General features: G+C 39.3%; 2 protein-coding genes across 6 annotated transcripts in view; both read left to right on the forward strand.

Moving 5' to 3' along the window:
- tcf3b (transcription factor 3b) overlaps positions 1–19,786 on the forward strand; it is a 29,838-nt gene extending 10,052 nt beyond the window's left edge. Inside the window, exons 4-21 of one of the 5 annotated variants that reach the window (XM_083888711.1) lie at positions 607–680; positions 1,313–1,385; positions 1,916–1,956; positions 2,160–2,295; positions 2,928–2,974; positions 9,454–9,553; positions 9,642–9,742; positions 10,028–10,151; positions 10,285–10,343; positions 11,770–11,845; positions 12,409–12,470; positions 12,615–12,806; positions 13,376–13,487; positions 14,303–14,462; positions 14,737–14,790; positions 15,004–15,236; positions 15,342–15,493; positions 16,321–19,786. In XM_083888711.1, the coding sequence (XP_083744837.1) occupies positions 607–680; positions 1,313–1,385; positions 1,916–1,956; positions 2,160–2,295; positions 2,928–2,974; positions 9,454–9,553; positions 9,642–9,742; positions 10,028–10,151; positions 10,285–10,343; positions 11,770–11,845; positions 12,409–12,470; positions 12,615–12,806; positions 13,376–13,487; positions 14,303–14,462; positions 14,737–14,790; positions 15,004–15,236; positions 15,342–15,487 (1,790 nt within the window). In that variant the 3' untranslated portion in view covers positions 15,488–15,493; positions 16,321–19,786. The remainder of the gene's footprint in view (positions 1–606; positions 681–1,312; positions 1,386–1,915; positions 1,957–2,159; positions 2,296–2,927; positions 2,975–9,453; positions 9,554–9,641; positions 9,743–10,027; positions 10,152–10,284; positions 10,344–11,769; positions 11,846–12,408; positions 12,471–12,614; positions 12,807–13,375; positions 13,488–14,302; positions 14,463–14,736; positions 14,791–15,003; positions 15,237–15,341; positions 15,494–16,320) is intronic. The other 4 variants (XM_083888712.1, XM_083888714.1, XM_083888715.1 and 1 more) reach the window with 4 other exon arrangements.
- A 5,181-nt stretch (positions 19,787–24,967) lies between these two features.
- The window catches only part of mbd3b (methyl-CpG binding domain protein 3b), a 5,761-nt gene continuing 5,616 nt past the window's right edge, over positions 24,968–25,112 (forward strand). Inside the window, exon 1 of the mRNA XM_083888062.1 lies at positions 24,968–25,112. This exon is cut by the window's right edge and continues 92 nt beyond it. Within this exon, the coding sequence (XP_083744188.1) occupies positions 25,095–25,112 (18 nt within the window). The 5' untranslated portion in view covers positions 24,968–25,094.

Genomic DNA, 25,112 nt, shown 5'->3' on the forward strand with positions numbered 1-25,112 from the left:
TAGTGCATAAGACAGGGAGAAGAGGATGATGGGGGTATTTTGGAGTTTTCTGCTCCACCAGTCTTTTGGCTGTATTTTTCCTTTGTCACACACATCAGTTCTTTCTTTACCTAAAACACCGTGATACGTGTTTTGACTTTACACATTTTGTTTGTGTGTTTGGATGTGTGAGATTGACTGAGTGGAATATGAATGTACCTTAGATGACATTTTATACTCTTGGATTACATTAAGGGTTGTGAATGGTTAATTTCCTGCTATTCAGTGACCGTAATGAACACTAATGGGAACTCTGAACAGCATTTGCAGCGTGGTTTTCGCCAGAGATGGTTTGACATCGCAATACATCTTGAATGTGACGACAGTGTCTTTGATCAATACTGATGCTCTCTCTTGGCTTGTGCAATCCCATTGTGGCCACTTAGGGACATAAAACAATAAGACTCGGACAGGGTGACGGTTTCCCTATATATGCTTCCAATATTGGACTATTATCTACACTGTGACACACAGGATTATTTTCAGTGATTGCTTACATGTTTTCCCCAACCTCCTTTGTGATTCTATCATATCTAATTCATACAAACTTCCTGTGTGTCTTTGCAGCACTAGACGAGCGCAGCGGCTCTGGGTCTTGGGGCTCGGGAGAACAGAACAGTCCCTCTTTCAGCCAAGGACGGGTAAGATCTGAATACACACAAACCCGCACTCGTAAGCTGCACACGATTTTAAGTTTGGAGATCTAAGCATTAACACCAGATGCCAAGATATTTTCACGCACTTGCACGTTTGCAGTTAATCACTCAACACAATCCTCTCTCCTAACCACCACAACAGCTTTGTGCTGTTTTTCTGCAGCGTGCCATGTTTGATTTGAAGTGGTGGTTTTACTTTCTATCTAATAACCTTGGCTCAGGTTCTTGTGTTGGCAAGCTCCCTGGTAGCCCAGAACCTCTGTGGAAGCCCACCAGTAATTGCAGCTTCACATCCGCCGTAACTGTCTTGGCACAACTCTTGTGTAAATACAAGGAACAGGGGGTGAAATAGATGCAGCAGGCTTTGATTACCACAAGTTGATAATTAAGAAAGCCAGTTTGAATCCCCAGAGCTGATGCAGATATGTTTGGCATGGATCCTGTTGGTTGGAAAAAAAAAATCAGAGGGAGGGTACATTTTTAGCCAAATAGGTGTGCTTACAAGAGTGGTTGGAGCTTTGTATTGTTTCCTGTCTTATGTTCCTTTATCGCTCCGTTTATTTGCTTTCCTTTAGGTCACTCATGTTGCTTTGCATGTGTGCCTTTGTTAACTACAGGGCTATGGCGAAGGATCCCACTACAGTGAGCATGAAGGCTTGTCTTCTCCCTTCATCAGTTCAGGAATCACAGGTATGCCTTTTTTTTCACATTCTTTAAGTAATTTTCCACAAGTGACTTTAATGTGTTTCAAAAAAACAACAACAAACGGTTAAGTTAGTGGCACTTGAGGAAAATTGGTGTATAAATTGGGCCAATTTACTTCTGCTAGGGGAAATGTTGCTTTGTCACATTCCAGTTTTAAGATAAACATGTTGATACTGCCCAATTGGACTGTGTGCGTAATTTGTTATAACCACAGAATTGTTTTGTGTGTCACAAAATGTTTCTCTGTCTACATGCGTGCGTGTGTGCGCGCGTGTGTGTGTGGGTGTTCATTCGTTGAGTGTTGGGGATGTTGGGGCACTGAAGCAGAAACCTTCCCTAGGGTTTTGTCTGGCAGGCAGCTTTATGCAGCTGAGCGTGCTGAAAAGGGGGAGAGCATCTCTGGACTTTTTGTACTTTAGAAAACCTACTTTTCATTTGTTTCAGCACACATCATTACCTCCTCATGGTCAGGGTTTTACTCGTATTAATGTCAAATCTGTGCTTTCATCTTACAGGTAAAAATGAGAGGCCACCTTACCCTCCCTTTGGAAGCCAGGTACGGTACTATTTGACAACAAGGCTATGTAAAAGATTAAATTCACGTCATGTGTAAAAGTAAAGAAGCCCTGTGTTCTCACTTCTGTTTTCATGTTAAACACTTTGAATTAACCGTTTTCAATTCCTGGAACTGAAGCTGTTTGTTTGTGCTGTGTTCCCACGCCACTCTATGTAAAGCTTGCCTCTTTCTGTCTTGTCTAGCCTGGTTTTCTTCCCAGCGACATAGCGATGCCTAGCCCAGATGCCATGTCCCCCCCCTCTGGCCTAAAGCCTGGCTCCCAGTTTTACCCGTCATACCCCAACAACCCCAGAAGAAGGCCGCCTGAGGGAGGCATAGGTACACAACAGACATGGGGCATGTTATGATGCCTGCTAATTTCTTTCTTTGATTGTTTTCATTTTTCCACCCTTACCGCTCCTCAGTTATTTACAGATCATTTTCTTGATTATATTGGACTTATTTTCAAATTGTACAAATACGTTTTTTTGTCTAATCAGTGATTGGTCTTACTTGATTTTAAAGTTAATAACAACAAATATTGAACTTTTAATGGTTGGAAGGAGCTAATTATTATTATTGGTCTTTTTTATTTAATGAATCACATTAAACCATGAATTGATTTTCAGCATTCCTAAAATAGTCTAGTTTATTCATAGTATATGTTTTGTGGAACCAACAAGATGTTTTATTTTTGATTTTATATTTGTATAGCCCTGTTTTACTGTTTTTAATATACATATATATTTTTTTAATATTTATAGTCCATATTTTAAAAAATCTTTCAAAAACAAAGCTGGGCACTGATGGCTGAGTAGCATTGTTTCATTCACACTGACGTGCACTGAAATTGAAAGCTGAAATTATTGCACATTACAAGCAGTGCAAGCACCTGGATTGACATTAATACTGTCAAAGCCCTCTTTTCACTGTTTCACCTTTTCTGCATTTCTCTGCCTGCCTGTATGCAGACACCCAACCAAAGAAGATTCGGAAACCCCCCGGCCTGCCGTCCTCGGTGAGTGCTTATTTATGCTCGCCTCTACCACTCACAGCTAGTCCATTCCCGCTTTCTCTTTATGATCCTACCTCTCGCTCTCCCTCCCTCACTTACACACACACTTGCTGTGCACTGACGCACATACACACTGCTTTCTTCACTTTGCTTGAGCACCTCTGTGACAGACAGGCATAAAGATCTCCTGCTCAGTCAAACTCTGTGAGACCTGACAGTCGGGCAACTTAGACCCCAATAAACATCTTCACTGTGGTTGTCTCTATAGTCAAGTGGTGTCAGCGTTGTTCTGAGTCTGGTTGTTATGTAGACAAGCTAATTTATAGGATTTTGAGGTACTTTGTCAACTTTGGTGTCTTGCCTTCTTCAGAGGCCCAACTTGAATTTCTAGGTTTTGGAGATAAAGGATTTGTTGAACAGATGTTACAGGCAGCCTAATGAATGAGAAAGTTTGCTTCTAATAGTGGGTTTAATTTTGGATCCAGTTCAAAGTTGGTAATATGATACCTGGATTTGTTAAGCTGCTGTGCTCATTTTCATTAGCATGGTACAATGTAGAGGCTACTACATTGTTGTTTGATAAAATGTAAATGTATTTCCCACTTGCCTATAGATTCTTGTTTGTGTTACTAAATACTACATTTGTGCGTTTGTTTTCTTTAAAATGTTAAAAGTTAAATCTCAGTCGATCCTGGCTTGAAGAAGTCTGAGGTTGATTTACAGTACCAAGTGTCACATTTTGTCAGTGGGCCCAGAATTTTTAGCAGCTGATGCAGCTTGTGTGTTGATGGCAACCACACATAGTTGGAAACACTACTCACTGTTACTTGTGTAAGTACAGGGCTCTAGAGTGTGGCCAATGTAGTCGCATATGTGACCAAAATGTTTGGAGTGCAAGAAAAAAATTGCTTTGCATTGGGGCACCTAACATTTCCAGAGTTTGCCATACATTGATAAGTGCACAGCGACAAATTGATTCTTGATTTCCCCCACAATTTAAACGCAATTTTAAAAACCCAACGTTCATTCATCTCTCTGCCCTGCCTCTCATTCTCTCGCTGTGTGAGTAAGACACAAAGGCATTCGCACACACACTCAGACAAACAGCTGATTTGTCTGTCGTCTCTCAACACAGTGCGTGCAGCCTATATCAAATGAACGATGTTCATGGTATTTTTCTTCTGCGAGTGTCTTGGTTTGCAAACTGGGTAGATAGTGTTACCTTGCTACCACCCTCCTCTATTGATAAACCCAGACATAACCTTGTTTATAAATTCATACGAAAAACTGCAGCATTACAGTGTGTGTGTGTGTGTGTGTGTGTGTGCATGTGTAAGCGTCGGTGGGGTGTTGGTGTACTCACTACAGTACACCACACTATACTACAGTATAGTAAGTCATATTCATTATATAGTATAGTAATTTCATTTTTTCAAAAAAGTTGGTTAGTAATTATTTAAAAACAGTCGGGATTGGTTTTTTTTGTAAAGCAATGTCACCATTGAATGTGCATATGTTCCGTGTTTGTGCACGATGTGAATGTTTCGTATACCACCAGAGACCAGTATATGAGAAACAGAATGTGCTTTGGACTGTAGCTGAAGAAGTAACTGTGGTAGTAATCGCAGGGATAATCAATTTACTCCACCACCTCAGCATAAAACATGTCTGAGAGAACCAGGAATGTATACAGTTACGTTAACAGAACATACAACCCCAGCTGCGCCACTTCCTCCCTCCCTCCCTCCCTCCCTCTTGCTTGACCACTCACACAGTACGAACACACACACACACTCTCAACTGTGCCTCTCTCTCGCTGGAGCACTCACTTGTGCTTAAAAATATATTGTTGTTTACCGTAAAACTGTAGAATTTTTTTTTTTTTAATATTGTGACATTTTTCATCTTACCATCCAGCACTACCTTTTAATGAAAACAAAGATTTACTTACACTTCATTCTTGTGTACAAACATGTAAATGAGTATGAATGGATATGGAGGGATGGAAATATAAATAGGAAATCCTTAAAATTGTGCCACTGAAGGCAGCACGTTGAAAAATGTGGGTGCACCTTCATGAAAAATGAAGACACACCAGTGCAACCAATGCAAAAAGTTGGCTTAGATCCATGAATTATATACTTAATCAGTCCCAGTGTTGGTTCAAAGTTGCCTATATCCACATCATACCCATGTATCAATTTTTTTTATTAGATATCTAAGGGTCAGTAGCACACGTGACACCACATAGTGTTGTATGGATTCTGAGTTCAGTTTGTCTTTCAGTTTTCTGATTGACAAACTGAAAAGTGATTGACAGGCACCATAAGTGCATAGGGCCTGTCTCATGCCTACTCAAAATGGTAAAAATAGGATAATTCTTGATGGTCCAGCATGGCACTGTTGTGGCAGGATTTCTACTACTGCTCTCGGTAGCCAGTCCAAATATGACACATGGGACTGTTACTGTGTGTGAGAGAGAGTTGCACAGTTTAGGGGGCAACAGAGTGCTGTCCACAGATCTACAATTAAACCACAGTGCAAAACTTGTATTAAAAAAACGTTTTGTTATCGTAAATGTAGGTGTTTTTGATTCATTAGGTAACTGTGAGTGATCCAGAATCTAGCAAATCAATGTAAACACTGACATCACTTTCAAAACATTAGAGAAAGCACTGAGAGAGCAGAACCCTTCGCCAAGACTTCTCCGTTTCACACTAAACTCCACTATCTTGCAAGGCAAATTATCGTCTTAGGACACCATGAGCTGTATTGTTTTTATATCTGTCAAATTCTATCGTCATTGACATTTAGATTGGAATGAAGGCGGACGATTGGTTTTACATATTAACATGCTGTGGTTTTGAATAGATGTCTAATTGCGATATCAGAATGGTCATTTTTATTCAAAAAAACATATTTAAAATGATTTCTGTGTGATATTTGTGCATATCTGTGAGAAACAAAGATGTCCCCTTCTGTCTTTACAATAAGATGTATAGGTCAAGACCATCTAAAATGATATTTTCACACACAATTAGGCTTTAACAAATATTGTGCCTCCTGTGCTTTGACAATGTTGCTATTTTGATTAAAATTGTGATAAATTGTTCAGCCCTACTTTAATGGTGTTTATTATTGCTAAAGCAACACATCTAATGGTAGCCTTAGACATTTGCACGGTACTGTACATAATCAGAGAATTTCATCCAAATCTGTCATCAACTTTTTGAGTTATGCTGCTCATAGTTAAAGGTGGCCAAACACACAACGTCCTTGGAGGTCGTAAAACCTGCAACTCCACCTAAAACTTTTTTTTTCACTAATATAAATTCAGGCTCCTTTTTGGCCCTGAATGGACGGACGCACTACTTTGTAAGACGTGCTACCGCTGTTGGAGCTCAGTCTTGCTGCTTGCGCTGCTGCCAAATCATGGAAATGGCTTTCATTGCACAAACATTTTCTGTAACCTACTCCCCATGCTACTGTAGTTCTCGGATGACGAGAGTGATGCAAAAAATAAAGTCGGTATGGACTCTTTGCATCATGGCACTTGTGGCATCTGTGTTTCACTATGGCGTCTTTAACCAGCACCTTAATACAAGCCGAGGCAAACAAGATTCTGAGCAGTTATTCACAGTAGCCCTGCATCTTCCCTTTGATTTAAATGTTGATAAAAGTTAAATTGGATCGAAATGCAAAACTACTAGTGTTTGTGTGATCAAAATGTACAGTATATACTAGTACATTTGAAGGATTTATTTAGCTGATTGGTCAAAAATAGCAATTCCATGGATGTGTTTAAGTTCAGAGTTCATATGCTTGTCTTTTGGGACATTTCTGACTAAGTGGTTGAAGATTACTTTAAGATTAGAGATAAAATCAGAGATAAGATTCACTTATTGGGTCTTTTCATATACACCATCTCTTAACACAGTGATTGACAGCATATATTATAATGTGTTTATAAAAATGTGTAATGCTGATTTTGAGCAAATATGGAATGATCCATAGCTGTAAGGTGCTGGAAAAGCTTTAAATGGACATTGAATGTTTTGAAAGTAGACCTTCAGAAAAGGTCTATGAACGGTAGGAAATTAGGTGTTTGTATTATTATTTTATTTTAAATTTTTTGCGTCTAACTTACTTTGGGATAAAGTTGTTGTAACGGATGCAAATGGCAGAGCCAGCTGTATTGATCAGGTGAGACCATGTCAGATGGACTAATTAACAGAGATTGATCACCACTTGACTCGTACATTTCTTATTGAACAAGAAATTGTTGTGTCTTCGGGGGTTGTCCCTCACATGTGGGTATTATCAGATTGAAGGGGTTACTGAAACCTCAGCATGTAGACACTTCACCGTAGCGACAGCATCACAGAGATTGTGACTGCTCTGTCTGGTAGAGGTCCTCTCTTTCTTGTCATCTGAACCTCAGTCATTCCCTGCAGTGTGAACGATGACCGCACGGTTTTAGTGCGAATGATGAGATGTCTGCATTCGTGTGCGTGAACCCCCCCTCCCCCATCTCACCCAGCCCTCCGCCTACGCTTCACCACATGATGGCCTGGTTGGGCCTCCCCCCTGTGAGTGACCCAGTTGTGAGGCGCGGTGCTTGTGAGGCCTCTTAGCCTCGTGTCTGAGCCTAGATTAATGACTGCCGATGATGATCCTGTGGTCCATCTTCCCACCCACACTCCTCTTCCTGCTTCTCTTTTTCACTACTTAAACACACTCCTCTTTTATCTACTATTGTCACTTAAATCATGCTGCTTTGAATCAGTAAATGCACAAATACTAGCACTGTAAAGGCTTCCCCTCAAGCTGCCTGACTTCACCAAAGTCTGCACACACAGTCCTTACCCTAAGCTCATGAACCTTCACCTCATTCATGTGCAACAATCAAACAAATGGAGCAAATTCTCCTCGGCCCCATAGTTGTCCAGTACACCAACCACAAAACTGTCATGGTTGAATCAAGTACTTTGAGGTTAGTTTGATGTTAATCTCCCCAACCATTGCCACAACTTGTGTTTTTCCTAGTGTTGAGACCTTTACATGGTCATAACCTGAATTACATTAAATCCCTATTAGTTGAGGATTTTATCCTAGAAATCCCCTTTCTTCTTGAGAATACAATTATCCAGCACCACCAGTCATTGTATCGTTCTCTGTTCCCTTGTAGAGCAGCAGGATTCACTCCACATTGTTCCCAGTGAAAGAACGACTCAAAGCCTATTGTTAAATGAAGCCATCTCCGTCATGTTTTCCCCTGAATTAACCGTGATCGTTTTAAATCCCTTGTTTCCTTCACACTCCCCTGGCCATATCAAGCTTTGTTTAAGTCATTTAGATTACCTTCTTCTGTCCCCCGTCAACACCCCTTATCTCTCTACCATTTCATAAATCATCAGGGCCTTCATTTTTCCCCCCTCATTCCTCATTTTCTTGCCCCTTTACTCCCCTCACCCACTGAACTTGCGCGTGCTCTCTCGTTCTCCCTCTCCCTCCCTCCCTCTCCTTCTCTCTCCCGCTCTCTCTCTCGTGCTGACTGGATCCCAGCCCCCATCTCTCTCCCTCTCTTCGCTCCCTCTCCTTAGCCCAGCTGCCTGTGGAGTTGGATGTGGTCCAGGAACAGGCAGATGGCTCTGTAATTAGAAGTGCATCTCTCCATTCCCTTTCCACTTCTCCCTGTTAAATCAAATTACAGAAAAAAATCCCTTCTCTGGATTAGCATTCTTTGCAGCATAGCCTCAATTCTCTTCCCTCTTCCTCTGTCTGTGATGTACTATAGAGGCAAGAAAAAAGGCGGACTGAGTGGCAGCTGATGGTGTCAAGAAACTGAGGGCTTCTGTCCGTCTTCTCGGGCTGTGGCTATGGAGGAGTAGCATCCATGTTTATTAGCAATATGTAGAGCGGTTGTGTGATTGTACTTTTTGAAGTGCCATTATGAAATATCCATTTCAGAAATGATTATTTTCGTATTTTTAGTCCTCGGTGCAACCTAGAATGTGATGGTGCCAGTTTGAGGGTATTTCAAGTGGAGTGTTCATGGGTGTGTGTGTGGTGGCTCACAAGCATGGTATGTGTGCGAGCTAATATGGAGTGTGCTATAGGGAGGGGCCGCAGGCCAGGCAGTGCAATGTCACTGGGGTCCTGGGAGCTAGAGGAAGTGCTCACTGTGCACTGGGATTCAAGCCTTAGCTGTGCCCAGCATGCCATGGCCGCTGTGTTCTCTTCCACAGGCATGGAGCCGGCCTGCCTCCTCCACCACCAGACTCCCTTTTGCCATCTTGTGGCCACTTGAAAATACTGCCTTTACATTGCAAGATTAGGGTGGCTCAATACATTGCTGTGTTGACTCTTATTGTGCTTGTGATTACACAGGAAAATCCCCTTTTTTAATCCAGAATCACAAAATACATTTGTTCATGTGTATTGTAGAAATCATGTTCCAAATGCTCACTGTGTTTGTTCAGGTGTATGCCTCCACATCTGGTGATGAGTACACCAGAGACAATGGAGGATATCCTGGTTCTAAGCCTGGAGCCGTCTACCCAGGCTCCTTCTACATGCAAGGTAAGCTGTTCAGAAATGTTCCTTTTGGTTCTCTAATCCTTTATGTGAAGCCGTTTCAAATTTGCTAATGTATTTTCACTTCTCTTAGAAGACCCCTGGTCATCTTCTGGCTACTCTGCTATGCTGGGAAACTCTCCTCACATTGGACAGCCAGGCTCCTTCTCTGCCATTAACCCACAGGACAGGATGGTGGGTAGAAATTGCCTCATTCATTCTATTCTAGGTTTTCATTTCACCTTCATGTTTTTCTTTCTTCATAATGACTCGTATCTTCTAATGCTGCTAGCACATACATATAAATTAAACTTAAAAATATTATCACCAAGATTTTGCATCTATTAACCATATATTATCTGACAACACTTGAAACATTATTTAAACCATATCATCCATCATGAAGCTGATTATTTTTCAAAATTTTCTGTGATCTGTGTGTGCCTGCGTCTTATAAAGCTACTTGTATTCCTTCTCCAGAAGCGTCACCCCCTGCCTCTGTCCCCACAGAACTATCCTCTGCATGGCAGCGAAGTCAACGGCTTTCACTCAGCCCCCACTACTTACAACCACACACCCGCCATCAACGGGGAAGGCATCATGTGTAAGAGACTTTGGAAATAAATACCTTGACTTGCATCTGATTAAACTCCCATAGTCGTTTGATTTTCCTCTTTCTTCTCTCCAAAAGAAATTAACGGGTCATCTGACTCATGTTATTTATTCTGTCTCTGCAGCCAACCGAGGCACCACAGCTGGCAGTTCAGGAGATGAAATTGGGAAGGCTCTTGCCTCAGTGAGTTCTTTTCTGTTTGCTGTTGGTTTTGTAAATTAGTGCTGGGCAATAAAGCAATCACAACAGTTTTCACAGAGATTTTATTGTCTCTGACAAAGTGACCGTGAGATGTTGTTGGGAGATTTGTGTGAAGGAAGAACAAATAAATACAAATTCAAGTTAGGATGGTGGTGATGCGGGGGGGCATTAGTGGATTTATTTAGCTTTTACATGGTGTGTAAAAGGAAAAAAAGTTAGTGCAATATGTTATAAATAAGACATAATTGATATGTGGAGAAAGCATAAAATAAAAAAAAATTGTGATGAATTCCTTAATATTTAAATGAATTAAGTTGCGACTTCTAGGAATTTGTTCTGAAAATAAATGTCAAATCAGTCTTTCAAAAACTGACTTAAACTGATTTAAGTGTGATTATACTCGTGGGATAAAGTTGTAGAAACATCATTCTAATTGTTTTGTCATTGCTGTTGAAGAAAGTTGTACTGTGGTAAATTGGTATCTATTTCCAACTCCTAGACGCATCTTTATTTATATTAAATTAAATTTCTGATTTTTCTTTTTATTTATTTACTTTTATTTAACCGGGAATAAAATCCATTAAAAATCAAGTCAAGTGGCCAAGACAGGCAGCGGTGCATATAGGTTATAGACAGGATACACGTATAACTTTTCACAATACACTATAGAGTACAATGTAACCAAATGTATACATAAAATCTACTTTACAATATACATGAATAAGCACATTTTCAATAAAACCAATAAAAGTGCAATTAGGCAAAGCATTTACAGCCAGCTGTTTCTGCCTTCATTTAAAAAACACTTTAAGAGTGCCCAATGAGACCAAGATAATTTGTTTATTTGGTCCAGGAAGGGGAAGCCACATATTTAAATGACTTTTTTCTTACATTTAATTGAGGACTATTGGTACCAACAATAAGAATCTATCCTGTAGACGGTAACTCCCTGTAGTGTTCTGATAGAAATAGGCCAGAAGATATGACTGAAGCAGACCCATGATGGACTTATAAATGTGAATATTCCAGAGTTGCCAGTGGATCTGTCAGCAGGAGCATAGAACTAGCAGTGATATGTCAGCATTTTAAATTACTGATGAACCTCAAAGCCCCATGATGAGCAATAGCCAGAGGATGCAAGCTTTGAGACGATGCATGCACACATAACACATCACCATAGCCCAGCATAGATAAAAATGTTGCAGCACCAAGCTTCTTTTTGGCCTCTAAAGACAGACAGGACTTGGCTTTCAAGTTTCAGCTTTTTCACCAACAGCTAACTGTGAGGCGTTAAAATTAGACTGTAGGTCTCTGTCTAGAAACTACTGTGACATCGGCATTGATTCTGTAGTTAAATCTCTGTGTTTCATATTGTAATGTATGTGTACATCATTTTTCTTCTTCTCAGATTTACCCATCGGACCACAACAGTAATAACTTCTCCTCCGCTCCATCTACTCCTGGATCTCCTCAGGCTATCGCAGGTACAGTTCACCTCACATGTTCAGATAACTTGGTGGTTTAAGGATTAATTTGTCAAAAATGATATGGTTCGATTCATTGTGTTGAGTTGCAGTTAAAATAAATATTTTGAATCCTGTAATGTGTCAACTTGAACAATAATATGAAGGAAAATATATTTTATTCTTGCCTTATTTACTTTTATTTAACCCACATGAGTTCTGTTCTACCTTAATTTTAAATCTGAGTGCTCCGTAAATGTTGTCATTCAAAAGGTCGGTAAACTGAGCTGTGGTGGTTTTTAACCTCATTTATTTCCACATTGAACTCTGCCGTGCAACCACACGTTTTGGATAATATTTAAATTTCAGTTAGCGAAAACCTACATCAGACCGATTCATTGGGCTCGTTTACTTTGATTGCAGCCTTCTTCTTGGCACACAAACATGAATCACTTGAACTTGTTGACGCAAAGAAAAAAAAAAGCTGCATGTTAAATGTTCTTTAGAACAGAAATGTGTCTGCAGCTCCATCTGGTGTGAAGTTAAATTAACAGCAAACTCTGTTCCAATATTTCTCTCCTCAGGAGCTCAGTCTCAGTGGCAAAGACCAGCCACACCCAACTATGAAGGGCAACCACATGCACTGGTATGTTGGAATGTGTTCCTGCTTCATCAGAGTTATTTGGAAATCTGAAGTAACCTTAATATATTCTGCTAGTCTCTGTAAGTGTATTCATTGAGTTCATAAGCACATAACTTGTTTGGTTTATCATTGTTGTTTCTTTTGTAGCAGAGTAAAATGGAGGATCGTTTGGAGGAGGCCATACATGTACTGCGTAGCCACGCCGTGGGCGCTGGCCTAGAGGGCGCCCATTCTGAGATGCACAACCTGCTGTCTGCAGTACACAACGGGGGCCTCGGAGGCCTCTCTCCTGCTTTTCCTAATGCTAGCCTTGCTCTCAGCAACAGACATCCCGCTATGGTGAGTCACCCACCCATGGAGTGGTTTCATCTGTGTTTGAGAGCAACTCATAAATTGTAACCAAAAAGGGGTCATTTGTGATTTTTGTGTCATTTTATCACAATCATAATTCGTACCTCAAACCTCAAAAAAGGAGTTTGTGGTCACGCTGTCAAGAGTGGAGTTGCTGAGGATACTGAACATGTGTCAAGATAACACAATTTCATGTTGTTTTGTAACATTAAGAAGAAGAAAAAAAGAATTGCATTACGAAGTCTTTTAAAGAAACTGCACTAAAGGGGAATCTTGATTTATTTTTATTTATTTATTTATTTATTTCAGTTCAAATTTACAAAGGACAAAAAGGAGAACGTTCTAAACTGAGAGTTCATTTTCACCAGTCAACATACAATCATTTGTGCCATCTACTGGCAAAAAGTATATTGACAGACAAATCCAAGCAAACATATACATGCACCTTTTACAAAGAATGAAAGAAAATATGCAAAAGAATGCTAGTGCAAAAAAAAAATTTTCTGTCAGACTTTTGTGCTTGTCAGATTCACACCATTGTTCTTTACATCTATCAGCAGGGAGGGAAGCATGAGGAGCCGACAGGTCTTCCTCCCAGCAGCACTCTTCTGCACGGTCATCATGCCTCTGGACCCACACCTTCAGCCAGTCAACCAGAGGGCTTCACCAGTAGGTTCAACTTATATCATCTTATCATTTGTTGTTCAGTGACCTCACACTGCAGCATATTTTGTATTGTTTGGTATCATAATATTCAAATAAAAGATGGGTTTTATTTGCCTAATCATTTAATCAAATAATTCTGTTGATTGTTTTGATTAATCAATCTATTGTTTAATCCCTTAAATTGTAAAATATTACGTAGTGCTTTTTATTGGGTCAGCTATTGATTCTAATATTATAATTGTTTATATTTTAAATCACTAAGCTGTCAACAATGCGCTTATGCTGATGTATTTATCATCTGACCATATGCCGACCTTTCAAAAACATAATGCTCCAACTGTGCAACAAATATTAATTTCCCATGAAGAAATAATAAGCCCACAACATGATGTTATGTTTAGCATTTTTCAATATTTAATCCAATTATTTTGACTGGTATCAGCCTAATGCAGTTACTTGATTTCGAATCATACGTATGAATTTATTTTATTGTGTATGTTGTCAAAAATTCAAAGATTTACAGTGTCACATCATCGAGTAAACAAAAAAGATCATATTTGCATGAAGAATTCAAAAATATTCCTTTTTAGTGCCAAACAACCATGTTATAGTTGTATGTTGTTAAAATATTTGCTAATTAATCTAGTAGTCCATTATTAATCTGTTGTTTTACAACTGCTGTGTTTTTTGTAAAGCTCTGCGCCAAATGTCTTAGTTTTCCACTACATCACTGACATTGCATCCTGTAAATTAATCAAAATTAGTTTCTTGAAATTAAACTTGTGTGTGGCTTAGAATTGACTCCTGTTTGTCCTCAGGTCTCCCTGGTGGAATGGCTCGCTCGACACACTCCTCCAGCAGCAGCTCAGACATCAAGAGAGAAGATAAAGACGACGATGACGACGATGACGATGACAACTCTCTCGCAGATAATTCTGAGGATGAAAAGAAGGAGTCCAAGGCAGCACGTGCTCGAAGGTAAAGTCATTCCTTTTTGCTTGTGCGGTAGTTTTAATCCTATTTGCGTTTTAACCAGAAACGTACTGTTGCATTCAGATTTTATCCCACAAAAGTGGACGCATATGAGAATGACTCCTGTGAGAGTATGATAAAACACAGTTGATATTGGAAATCTCTGCTGCAAGGTTGCCGCTGTCATCTACTGTCTCCTGTGTGACCTACTGATAGCCCAGTCTCTGTTCAATCATTAACAATGTCAAAATTTTCCCTTCCCCTCATGTTACATTTTCAGAAAGGAGACGTTGACCCTCCAGATGCTCGCTGGCCTTTCAGACCCGAAGGATGAGTACGTTTCCCCCAGTAGAGAATAATTGTAGAGTTGCTGCTTTTTGAATGTTTTTTCCCATTATTCACTTTATACAGGATTCACCACTCACATGTTCCATTTTAGTACATTGGTAAATGGTTCTTGTGCATACGCATACCATGAACACTTTATGTTTAAAAAATAAAAAGTGGTCCGTTAGAGACTTAATCACCTCCTCTCTATTGTAACCAGTCTGGACGAAAATGAAGAAGACCTTCCCCCCGAGGTGAAGATGGAGCGTGAGAAGGAGCGGCGAGTGGCCAACAACGCCCGCGAGCGTCTCAGAGTACGGGACATCAACGAGGCTTTCAAGGAGCTTGGCAGGATGTGCCAGCTGCACCTCAGCCACGACAAACCTCAGACCAAACTTCTCATCCTGCACCAAGCTGTCAATGTCATACTCAATTTAGAACAACAAGTCAGAGGTTGGTCTGAAAGCAGCACGCTGTGGATTAGTTTAGCTCTGTTAAATGCACAGTTTATTTCCTCGTGCTAATTCAATCCTGTTTCTGCTTTTCGTCTTCTATCAGAGCGTAACCTTAACCCCAAGGCAGCATGTTTAAAACGCCGCGAGGAGGAGAAGGTGTCTGGGGTAGTGGGTGAAGCGCCAATGCAGCTCTCAGGAGGCCATCCCAGTATGGGAGGAGATGGACACAATCCAGTTGGCCACATGTAACACCGGGTAGGTCTTACAGATTTATTAAAGAAGTTATTATTAAATCTGGATTAGGCTGGATCACAAGAAAAATTGTTGTCTTTTGCATCTTAACATTTTTGGATGAAGGCTCTCTGTCCTTAGCTCCGCTCATCAAATGGGTAATTCATATGCGACAGATAATTCAAGGCAAACTCTACAACTCTAAAACCCTGCGTTGGTACTGACACGTTTTATTGTGGGTTATAAATAAATTGTTAAATATTACTTTTTTGTAATTACGTCAGTTTCTTAAATGAAAATGTTCTCGTTTCTTTGCTAATTTTGTGGGACATTTGAGAACATCATCGTTTCCAGGTTTGCAGTATCACTGATCAACATTTTCTGACATTTTATGGACCAAAGAATTACTCAATTGATTATGAAAAGAATCGTTAGTTGCAGCCCTAGTAGTAAAAGTAAAAAAAAAAAAACTTGGTTTGTCTTTTAATTTGAACAGGCAAAAACAGAGGTCTTTGGACATTACGCAGCTACCTGTGTCAAATTCCCCTTTCAGTTTACACCTTGGTGTTGGACAGATAAAAGAAATCCCTGCTATGATGTTTCACCGTTGTTGTATCTTGTTAGTATTTTCTTAAACTAATTAACTATCTGCCTGTTCACACTTGCACATACATGCCCAGTGTGCCTGAATGGTCTCAAATGTTTTTAGGCCAATTGGAATGGATGCAGATTATTTTGAAAAGTACTCACTAAGAAATTGTTATATGCATAATATGTGAATGAATTATCTTTTACACGAGTCTCAGTAGCTGTGCTGCTGTGTAATGTCTGTGGTCCTTTTCTTGTTTCAGGTCCAGTGGTGTTTCCTTGGCTGTCAGAGGATGTGGCCTTAACAGTTTTCTTCCACCCATTATTCTCAGTGTGTGTGTATATGTGGACATGTCTGTGTATTGTCCGTTCAAGTTTCAAGATGCACATTCACACACTCGTACACACATGCATACTGCCAAAACTGACACAGCCTGTTTGTCGCACTCCCAACCATGACTACAAGCTCAAATGTGAAGAACTTTTTTAAGTTTTGATTTGTTTTATACATTTAAGATTTTGTTTTTCGTCTTTTGGTTTCCACATGATGACAGAATGCCGGAGTACTTTACGTCCTGCCACAAATTGGGACTTCACACACTGCCGAGAGGTGCTCTGGTGGGGGGAAAAAAAAGGAGACCTAATCAAACACAAATTAAATCAAGGATTTGTGCCTAATTGTTACATGTTTTCTATTTGACATTCAAGCAAATTGCTTTACACGAGGAACATTTATTGTAAGGGATTGCTTATGTGTATGAGCAATTATTTTTAATGTATGTCATTCCCGGCGTGATGGTACAGTCTTACATATGTTATGTAACCAAGCCTATAGTTGAACTTGAATTGTCTAAATTCAGTGACGTTTCCTCGATCCTCTCGTCGAATGATTTGAAAAGGACACAGGAAGCGGTCAACGTTTTTTTTCAGTTCAAACGCAGCTTTCATGAAAGACGGGGAACTCTCTCTGACCTAGAGACAGTCTTTGACTGGAGCCCAGTCTCATCCCACAAGGCATCTGGAGACTTGGAATCGAGGACTCCTTCCCTGAAGGTTATGAATAATCCAAGTGATAGAATCTGTCAACTGCAAAACTGTTCTTCCTCTATGTTGACTACGATTTCTAGTATTACTCCAGTGGCTCTTGGTCATAGGTTCAGGTTTTTGTATTGCTTTATGTTCTAAAGCAGTCATAGACGAGACAAAGCACAGTTGTATAGGTTTAGGCTGGAAGTTGAGTGGCGACCTGTAGTGCATTTCAGTCCCTGAACGTCTTGCATCAAGCCATTTGAGACGAAACGACCAGCACTCGATGCTGTCGCTCTTTTGAAATGGTTTACTGACAATGCCAGCAGACTTAACAGTTCCAACTTTTTACCCCTTAATTGATCTTCTGTAAAAGAGAAAGAAATCTGGGTTCTTTGATGGAGGGATCTCATCAGTGTGCAGTTGTTGAAGCAGACAAGTCTTTGTGTAATGAAGGCTTTCTTTTCCTAAATGAGCATTCCCACTGAATTACAGCCCTTCACCTTCCTCCTGAGTAAGTCTGTTCTCACTTTTCTTACCGAGAGAAGTGTGATGTGTAAATTCACTTCATACATTACTCTGATATGTTTCATTTTTCAAAATTAAATATATATAAAAATATATATTTTTTGTTAGTCTATACATTGTAGATTTTTTACATAAATGGCAATATTAGTTTGAAGCTTAGAGTGTATTGTAGATGAACTGAATAAGGGGATATTTGACATTAAAAAAAAGACAAAAAGAAAATTGTTCAAAAATCAATTCACAACCACGATGGCAGAGGAAAAGGGTCAATGGATGATGAAAGACATGTCGAAAGTGTTTGTATCCTTAATTCCAGTTTTAGTTGTAAGGCATATCATCAGCTACCCAGATGAATTATTGCTTTCCATTTGGGGGTGTGTGGACAGAGTTTGTGCTACAATCTTGCTAAAGTGTTTTGACTTTAGCAGCGAGGCGCTGAGGACAAATGTGGGAAGGGAATTTTGTCTCTAACAGTAATTATGCAACTGGTTTTGAATGTAGCTACCATACAAATGTGGATTGCCTTCATTTTCAAAAAAAAAAAAAAAAAGAAATGTGTTCCTGGGTTTTCTCAGTACAATATGAGTTTTTGTTTCACCTTTTTTTCTACGGTCTGCCCTAAACCAAATGGCTCTGTGTGCAGTTATCTCCTCTTTATTTTTTTTATTTTTTTGTATCCTGCACATTTGTTTTGGAGGCAGACGGCCGTGTTGGGTGTAAGGTAATGGATAAAATGGAGAACAAAACAGTGTTATTGTGATATTAATCCCATGTCATGTCATGTTGTGACTGGTTTTTACCAACATGTAATCACAAATGGGAGGTAGAGCATTTTGTGTGTTTAATTTCTACAAAAAGAGATGAAGAAAAAGACCTATACAAGTCAATAGTGTGGCCTTTTCATTCTCAAGACTTGCGATGTCATGATGGGAGAGTGATACCTTATCAGTGCCTGAACTTGTATTTTCATTTAAGACAGTTTTATTTTGTGAACCATATCATTTCATTTATCATGGAGATTAAAGAGGTACTTGTTCATTCCCCCACCCTCCCTTCTCCTAATGCTTTTTTCAATTTTCAGGAAGAAGTTTAAATGGTATAAAGAGATTTTCTTTCAGTGTATCTAGTTAAATAAATAAATGTTACATAGATCTTGTTTAGTTTTCTATTCCTTATTTCTACATTTTCAACTGGATTATGTTTGTCCAAACTGCTGTTTTAATTGAGGTCATGGGTCCAGGTCACGAGTTTTCTTCCCTATTTGCCCTATATTTCTTAATCATTTGACAGACGGGGTTGAAAAGAAACTGCTTTTCGCTCTGATTGTCTGCTTATGAGGCACATGAACGTTTTTTCTGTTTGTGTTTCTTCAGTTTCTCGATGTAGGGAGTGACTTTCATTTAATGTAGTGGCTGGAGTCCATGATGATTGGGAGCATTTTTAATTTTCTGTATATCAGAGTGCAAGCCCTCGTCTGCAGTGACTTTTATTATTTTTCGTCTTCAGTGACAGTTTTCACCTCTGACCTTTTACTCTTCCACCTTGTCTACAATGACTTTTTGTGAGAAGTTCTTATCACTTCTTTCAAAAAGAAGTATTTGAAGTTATTTAGCCCTCATTATTGTTATTATTACCAGATTAATGTGTATTAAATATTGTGGATTTGTTCCAAGAGAAACTGAGTTGATTATTAAGTATTCTGTGACCATCCCATTAGGCTGCAAGCTAAACATTTTTGTTTGAGGGAAAAACATTTTTTTAACACAAGTCTGTGGAAAAGCAGCCCCAAAATCTGCTGGAGCACATAATGTTAACATAAAATTACAAAATTATGATGAGCGATGTTCAGTTGATGGGCTTGGACTTGTTTTGATAAAAGAAGGCAGTTACAAAAAAACAACAAAAAAAACATGTGCTTTCATCAATTTTGTCATATCTTTGTTGAACTGAAAAGAGTGAGAGTAAATACCTACAGGTGCATAGAACCTTGAGAACATCTTGGGGCGAGGACATTTGACTCAATCTCTCTTTCTATTTGTTTTTTTTGTTTGTTTGTTTTTTAAATATATATAAATATATATAGTTGAGAACTGTCTTGTATATACAGTAATGTAGCAATAAATGTGCCATTTTTAATAACAGATTATACCTTTTCCAATGTCTGGCTTTTGAATATTGTACACACAAAAGGAAAATAAAGGAAAACATTGTAATAAAGGGTTTACTGTAGTTCGGAAGATGAATTTGTTCACATTTGTCATTGCCAGTGGCTAAATCTGAGTCGAAGAGGGAACAATAGTATCTTTTGTCATTGTGTTGAGTGTGTAACCATGACATTATTTTAATTTCAAGGCAGGACACTAGCTAATGTTATCAATTTCATACGCAGAAGTGAAGGGGTTTCATTCTTGACGGGCGTTTTATAGGGCAGCCCGGGGTCCTTGATGATAATAATAATAACATCAGCCACCATTCTACGAAAGCACGGCTACAAACAAGGTCAGGATGGTCCAGAAAATACTTAATAAGTTCATCGGTGCCAAGTACGTATCTATCCTGAGAGCGTGGTAAGTGAAGTCGGTAACAGAGGTGGCGTACGTACAGTTTTGTTCATTTTTGTCGTATAAAAAGCGAATGTCTTTGTGAATGTTACGATAACTAGCCAAAATAAGCTTCTCCCCCCGTGTATTACCTATTGATAAAGGAGCCATGCTAACTAGCATCATGCTTACACTGTACGTCACATTTGTGACCTGACGAAGAGCTACATGCTAATTGTTTACAAAATATTTACCTTGTTTGCCTTGATATCAAATTGTTTTGTGACGGCACGTACTCGAGACTATTTCGTTGTTAATTTGTTGTGTTCTTTTTTTGTTTTTACCACATAACAATATGTATATTATTTAATATGTGTCCCTGCGATGGACTGGCGAGCTATACCGCGCTTGTCGCCCTATGTCAGCTGAGATAGGCGCAGCATGCCCCGCGATAAAGCGGTAGAGAATGGATGGATGGATAATATTATTTACATATTTAATTGTACATACTTTTCTGGCAACGTGTTATAAATGTTCAGGGACTGCATTCCCCATCTAGTTATTTGGCTCGTCCTCCAGTGAACTAGCGACACATCATCTCGTGTGAGAAGAAACTTAATGATAATATCAAGACTTTCCAAAATACAGGGAAGCTACTGCTGATGAGACATGTTAATATATTTACTGTATGTCTTAAGTGTGGTAAATGGAATTTAGTGCAACAACCTCTTTATCTACCACTACCTGAGATTATGAAATGATCATTTGTTAAGTAAAGGCAAATGCATTTGATTCTGATTATTGCTAATCAAAGTAAACATAAACTGTTCACAGTTTTGGCAAATGTAATGTGAAATATTGCCATGAAGATATGTAAACAAAAACTGTTTACTGCTACCACACAGCGAGTGAGTAGCAGATTGCAAAGTTATTTTTTTATTAAAAAATATTATCTAATAATTACATCCATATTGCTGTTGACACTGATTTAGAGTTGTATTTGTGTTATTGTTTATTGTATTCATGAATCCTCTGTTGTCATTTGTCCAGGGCACCAAATATGGCTGCCTGGGGAGTGGTAGGCGGCGTGGCACTTGTTCACTTCACAGACTGGAGACTATTCCTGGACTATGTGCCATACATTAAAGGGAAGTTCAACAAGGAAGAATAAAGTCTCGCACAACTAAACTAAAATGTGAGTGAACTGTCACTGTAACCTGAGCTTTCCTTCACACATTCTGAGTGCGTTAACATGCGCACCAAAAAAAACAAATACTGGCAATGATCGGGTAACTGGAATAAACTGTTTAAGGTGTAACCATGTCTCGAAGGAATCAGAATATTGACAGAAACCGAGGTGTGTTAAACAGGTTTTTCCAAAAACTGATAACGGCAATAAACCGATAATGAATATTGGTTTATTCTAATTTTGAAGCAGTAACTGAGTTGGTCTGAGGAAAAATTAAAGAAAATATATACATTTATATTTACAGCTCTACCAAATTTGAATGTAATGTATTTTATTGACTTGACTGAAATAACTTGAAATATAGAAATGACAAATTCACATATTTTTTTGATGCTACACATATTTGTCAATAATGTCAAAATATTATCACAATGTCTTGTTTACTAATTAGGTAAATTATCAGTAATATAGTAGCCACGACACTATCCACATTATTCATACAGATAAAGTTATATAGGCATTTCTTAGCCCTATAAATACTTTGGCTAATTTGAATTCATTTACACTTGTTATTGTCACCACCCTCCCCGAAACCCTTGTGCAGTTCGGGGAGTATCTCTCAAAGAGGAAACGGAACAGGTTTCCAGTCTCAGAGACAGGAAGGATGTGCTTGTCACACATTTCAAACAGACCTGTTAATGTGTATCTCTTTAACTAATGAATGGGCTGTGTGTCTGCCTGCAGGACCAGAGCTTTGGAATTGACATATGGGTGGATTGCGCAACGCAAACTTAATTAGGATGCCTTGGCTCAGGAATCAGTCACTGGGGTCTTGTTAGGAGTTTGGACTTCAGGATGCACGCTTTGTGATCTTGTATTACATAATATGAATAAAACTTTAATTTGCCTCTTTGTGTCCAGTGTTTTTTTTCCAGCTCTTATAATATAATAAGCTACTGTGTTTAAATTGCACTGATTATTGCGGTTTTATTTTTGGCAGGCTTTGTCTGTCTATGAGCAGCATAACTCAACATGCAAAGATTTTGGTGGTGATTTAGATGTGGACCATGTGATATAGGGGAGTGAGACACTCTGGGAAACAAGTTTGTGTTCACTGTTTTTAAAAATCATGGATTTAAATAAATCTTTTGCATGATGCAGATATTGTCTTTGCAAACAAACCAGGACTATTTGTACTATAACTTTAAGGTAAATTGTTTTCATGAATAGTAAAGTCAGTAATACTGTAAATGATTACTCTTTGTGGATTGCACGTATTGACAGCAGTCGTGCAGACCAGGCTGCACACAGAGCATACAGCAGTGGTCTGTCTGCTTTAGGCTCATTTTTTTATCTGCCCCGCTGCGAAATTTGCGTGGATAATGTCTTTCATTTCTCCCATCGAAGGGGGAGGGGACTGAAAGAGGAGAGGGGAGAAGGGATTTAACATAGCGAGAGGGGGAAAGCGAGATAGTGTCTCCAAGATGGATAAAAACGAGTAAGTACATCATTTTAGAGGCCGATAAAGCCACCGAGAGAGCTGTTGATTGCTACTGTAGCGTGTGATAATTGCTACGGCGTGTGCGTAATAGCCGTATAAAGTATGTTTTGTCATCTATTGCAGGCAAATGCACTCGATGCAGACCAAATGCATTTTAAAGCAGCAGCAGCGCAGTGGTATTGAGCTATGATGTCGGTCTGTTGCTCAGCATCACTGTCGCATGCGTTCGTTTCCCTGATATTTCGCAGCGAACGTTGGACTAAGCATGGAGTCTGCTTCAGTGCGTCGACACTCGCTTCGTTTCCACAGGGCTTTTAAAATCCTCCGGAGCAGATCTGATTCTGTCGCGCTCCGTATCGCTGACACACCTATGGAGCGTCTTAATTAATTGCAATGACATGCTTTTTTAAAATGGTGTCTGCGTTGTTTTAATCGATGAGCTCGACTCGGCTCATTCATAAAAGCCGGCTCCAAGTGTGTGGGATGACAACGGCAGGCATTGTGGCGAAACGCTTCAGTTCACGTAACATGAAACTTTGATGTTTTTACTGTACAACGCGAGCGGCAAAGTGAACGTCGTTGTTTCACAACGTTCGCCGATTTATTTCAGTATCAGCTCCGTCTGTGGTTAATGTCACCGCATCTATGTGTAATTACTGTGGTGGTCTATTTGTAACAGTAGACTAATTTATGTTTCCCCATAGGTTAACATTGCTGTGTAGTTAGCTTAGCGTCAAGTTACACGAGATGTATATATATAAAAAAAGTTTTCCGGTTGCCCGCCCACTTCAAAATAAAAGACCGACAACCATGTTGATCATTATTTCAATGTTTTAATATAATAAACTAATTACCACGTTTTTGCGATTACCACGGAGCTAAACTTTAAAAAACTAAAGTTAAGTTCTGTATCGATTTGTTCAAATTTAACATGACTTGTTTTTATAATATGACATCAACTGTTTTGAATCCAGAGTGTTGTTAAATTGGTGACTTTTCAAAAATTATTTTCACATTGTATTAAACTGATGTATTCATTAATATCCTTTATTTAACCAGGAATAAAAACTCACCTCTTTTGCTAGAGTGTCCTGGCCCAGACAGGCAGCAGCACTTATTAATACAGCATACATGAATAATGTACATTAAATGTTTTTCTCCTTCCGAGCTATTTTATTTCTCTTGAGATTAGGTCAAATTTTTAAGGGCCATATCATATGAAACACTTACAGGAACTTGACTACCTATCAAACTTGACTACCTAATCAAACTTGAGTCTATTAGCAACATTACATATTATGCCAGATAAACAAGACCTACAACAGTCCTCATAAATTAAAAATGAGTACTACAGCAATCCTTCTACACAACAAGTGTTCTGCAGAATACACAACTTTTGTAAATACATCCTAATTAGGCAATCATACAGTGAACACCGAAGCAACCTGTTTCAGATTTATCCGTTTAATTTTGAAAATGGATTGTACTACTTTTCTTTTCTGGGGGTCCTCATTATGTCCGGGTACTTGACAGTGACATCTTTTTGTGTGGCACAGACGGGTCAGGACCAACAAGTCCTGTCCCAATGAAGGGACTGGACCCTGGGAGTGTATGATACCTCATGTTTTTGTTGTTGTTGTTGTTATGCACAAAATTGCTTTTTTTTTGTTCCAGACTTAACATTTCTGTGTATATATTCTAGATAATATAAAGCATAAAGTATAGTTGTGAATTATTATGTTATATTTGTTGTTATTATTATTATGAATAAGACTTGTATGTGTGAGCTGGACAGCGATAACTTTGTTATTGGTAAAAAAAAAAAGAAAAGAAAAGTTTGCTATATAGAACCTCTGCCTTTATAGACAACATGGTTCCCGCTTATATTACGCTTTTACTTTGAAGTCTAGTTTTAGTCTTGAGTCTCGACTGCCCTCACAGTCAGTTCACGCGGCTGCGCCGTCCCGTGTTTTCCTCGCGGATGTAGCCCTCGCAGCCTCGGCGAGACTGGCGAGTGGTGATGCGGTCGAGCTCCGCGGCGGAGCGATCTGCGCGACGACAAAGAGATGAGACGTTAGCAGCGGCGGCGGCAGCGGCGAGGTCTCATTTACACGGGGACGCATGTTTTAACATGGTCGAAACAAAAGCGTGAGCAGCGCTAGGCCTGTCGTCCAAACAGAGGCACCTTCAGTCAAACCCAGTGTAGTCGTTCACAGGAACTTTAAGTTGAATTGTAGGCGACACGCGTGGGATATGGAGAAGAAAAGATGG

This window comes from Microchirus variegatus, assembly GCF_963457635.1.
Source record: "Microchirus variegatus genome assembly, chromosome: 4".
NCBI lineage: Eukaryota > Metazoa > Chordata > Actinopteri > Pleuronectiformes > Soleidae > Microchirus > Microchirus variegatus.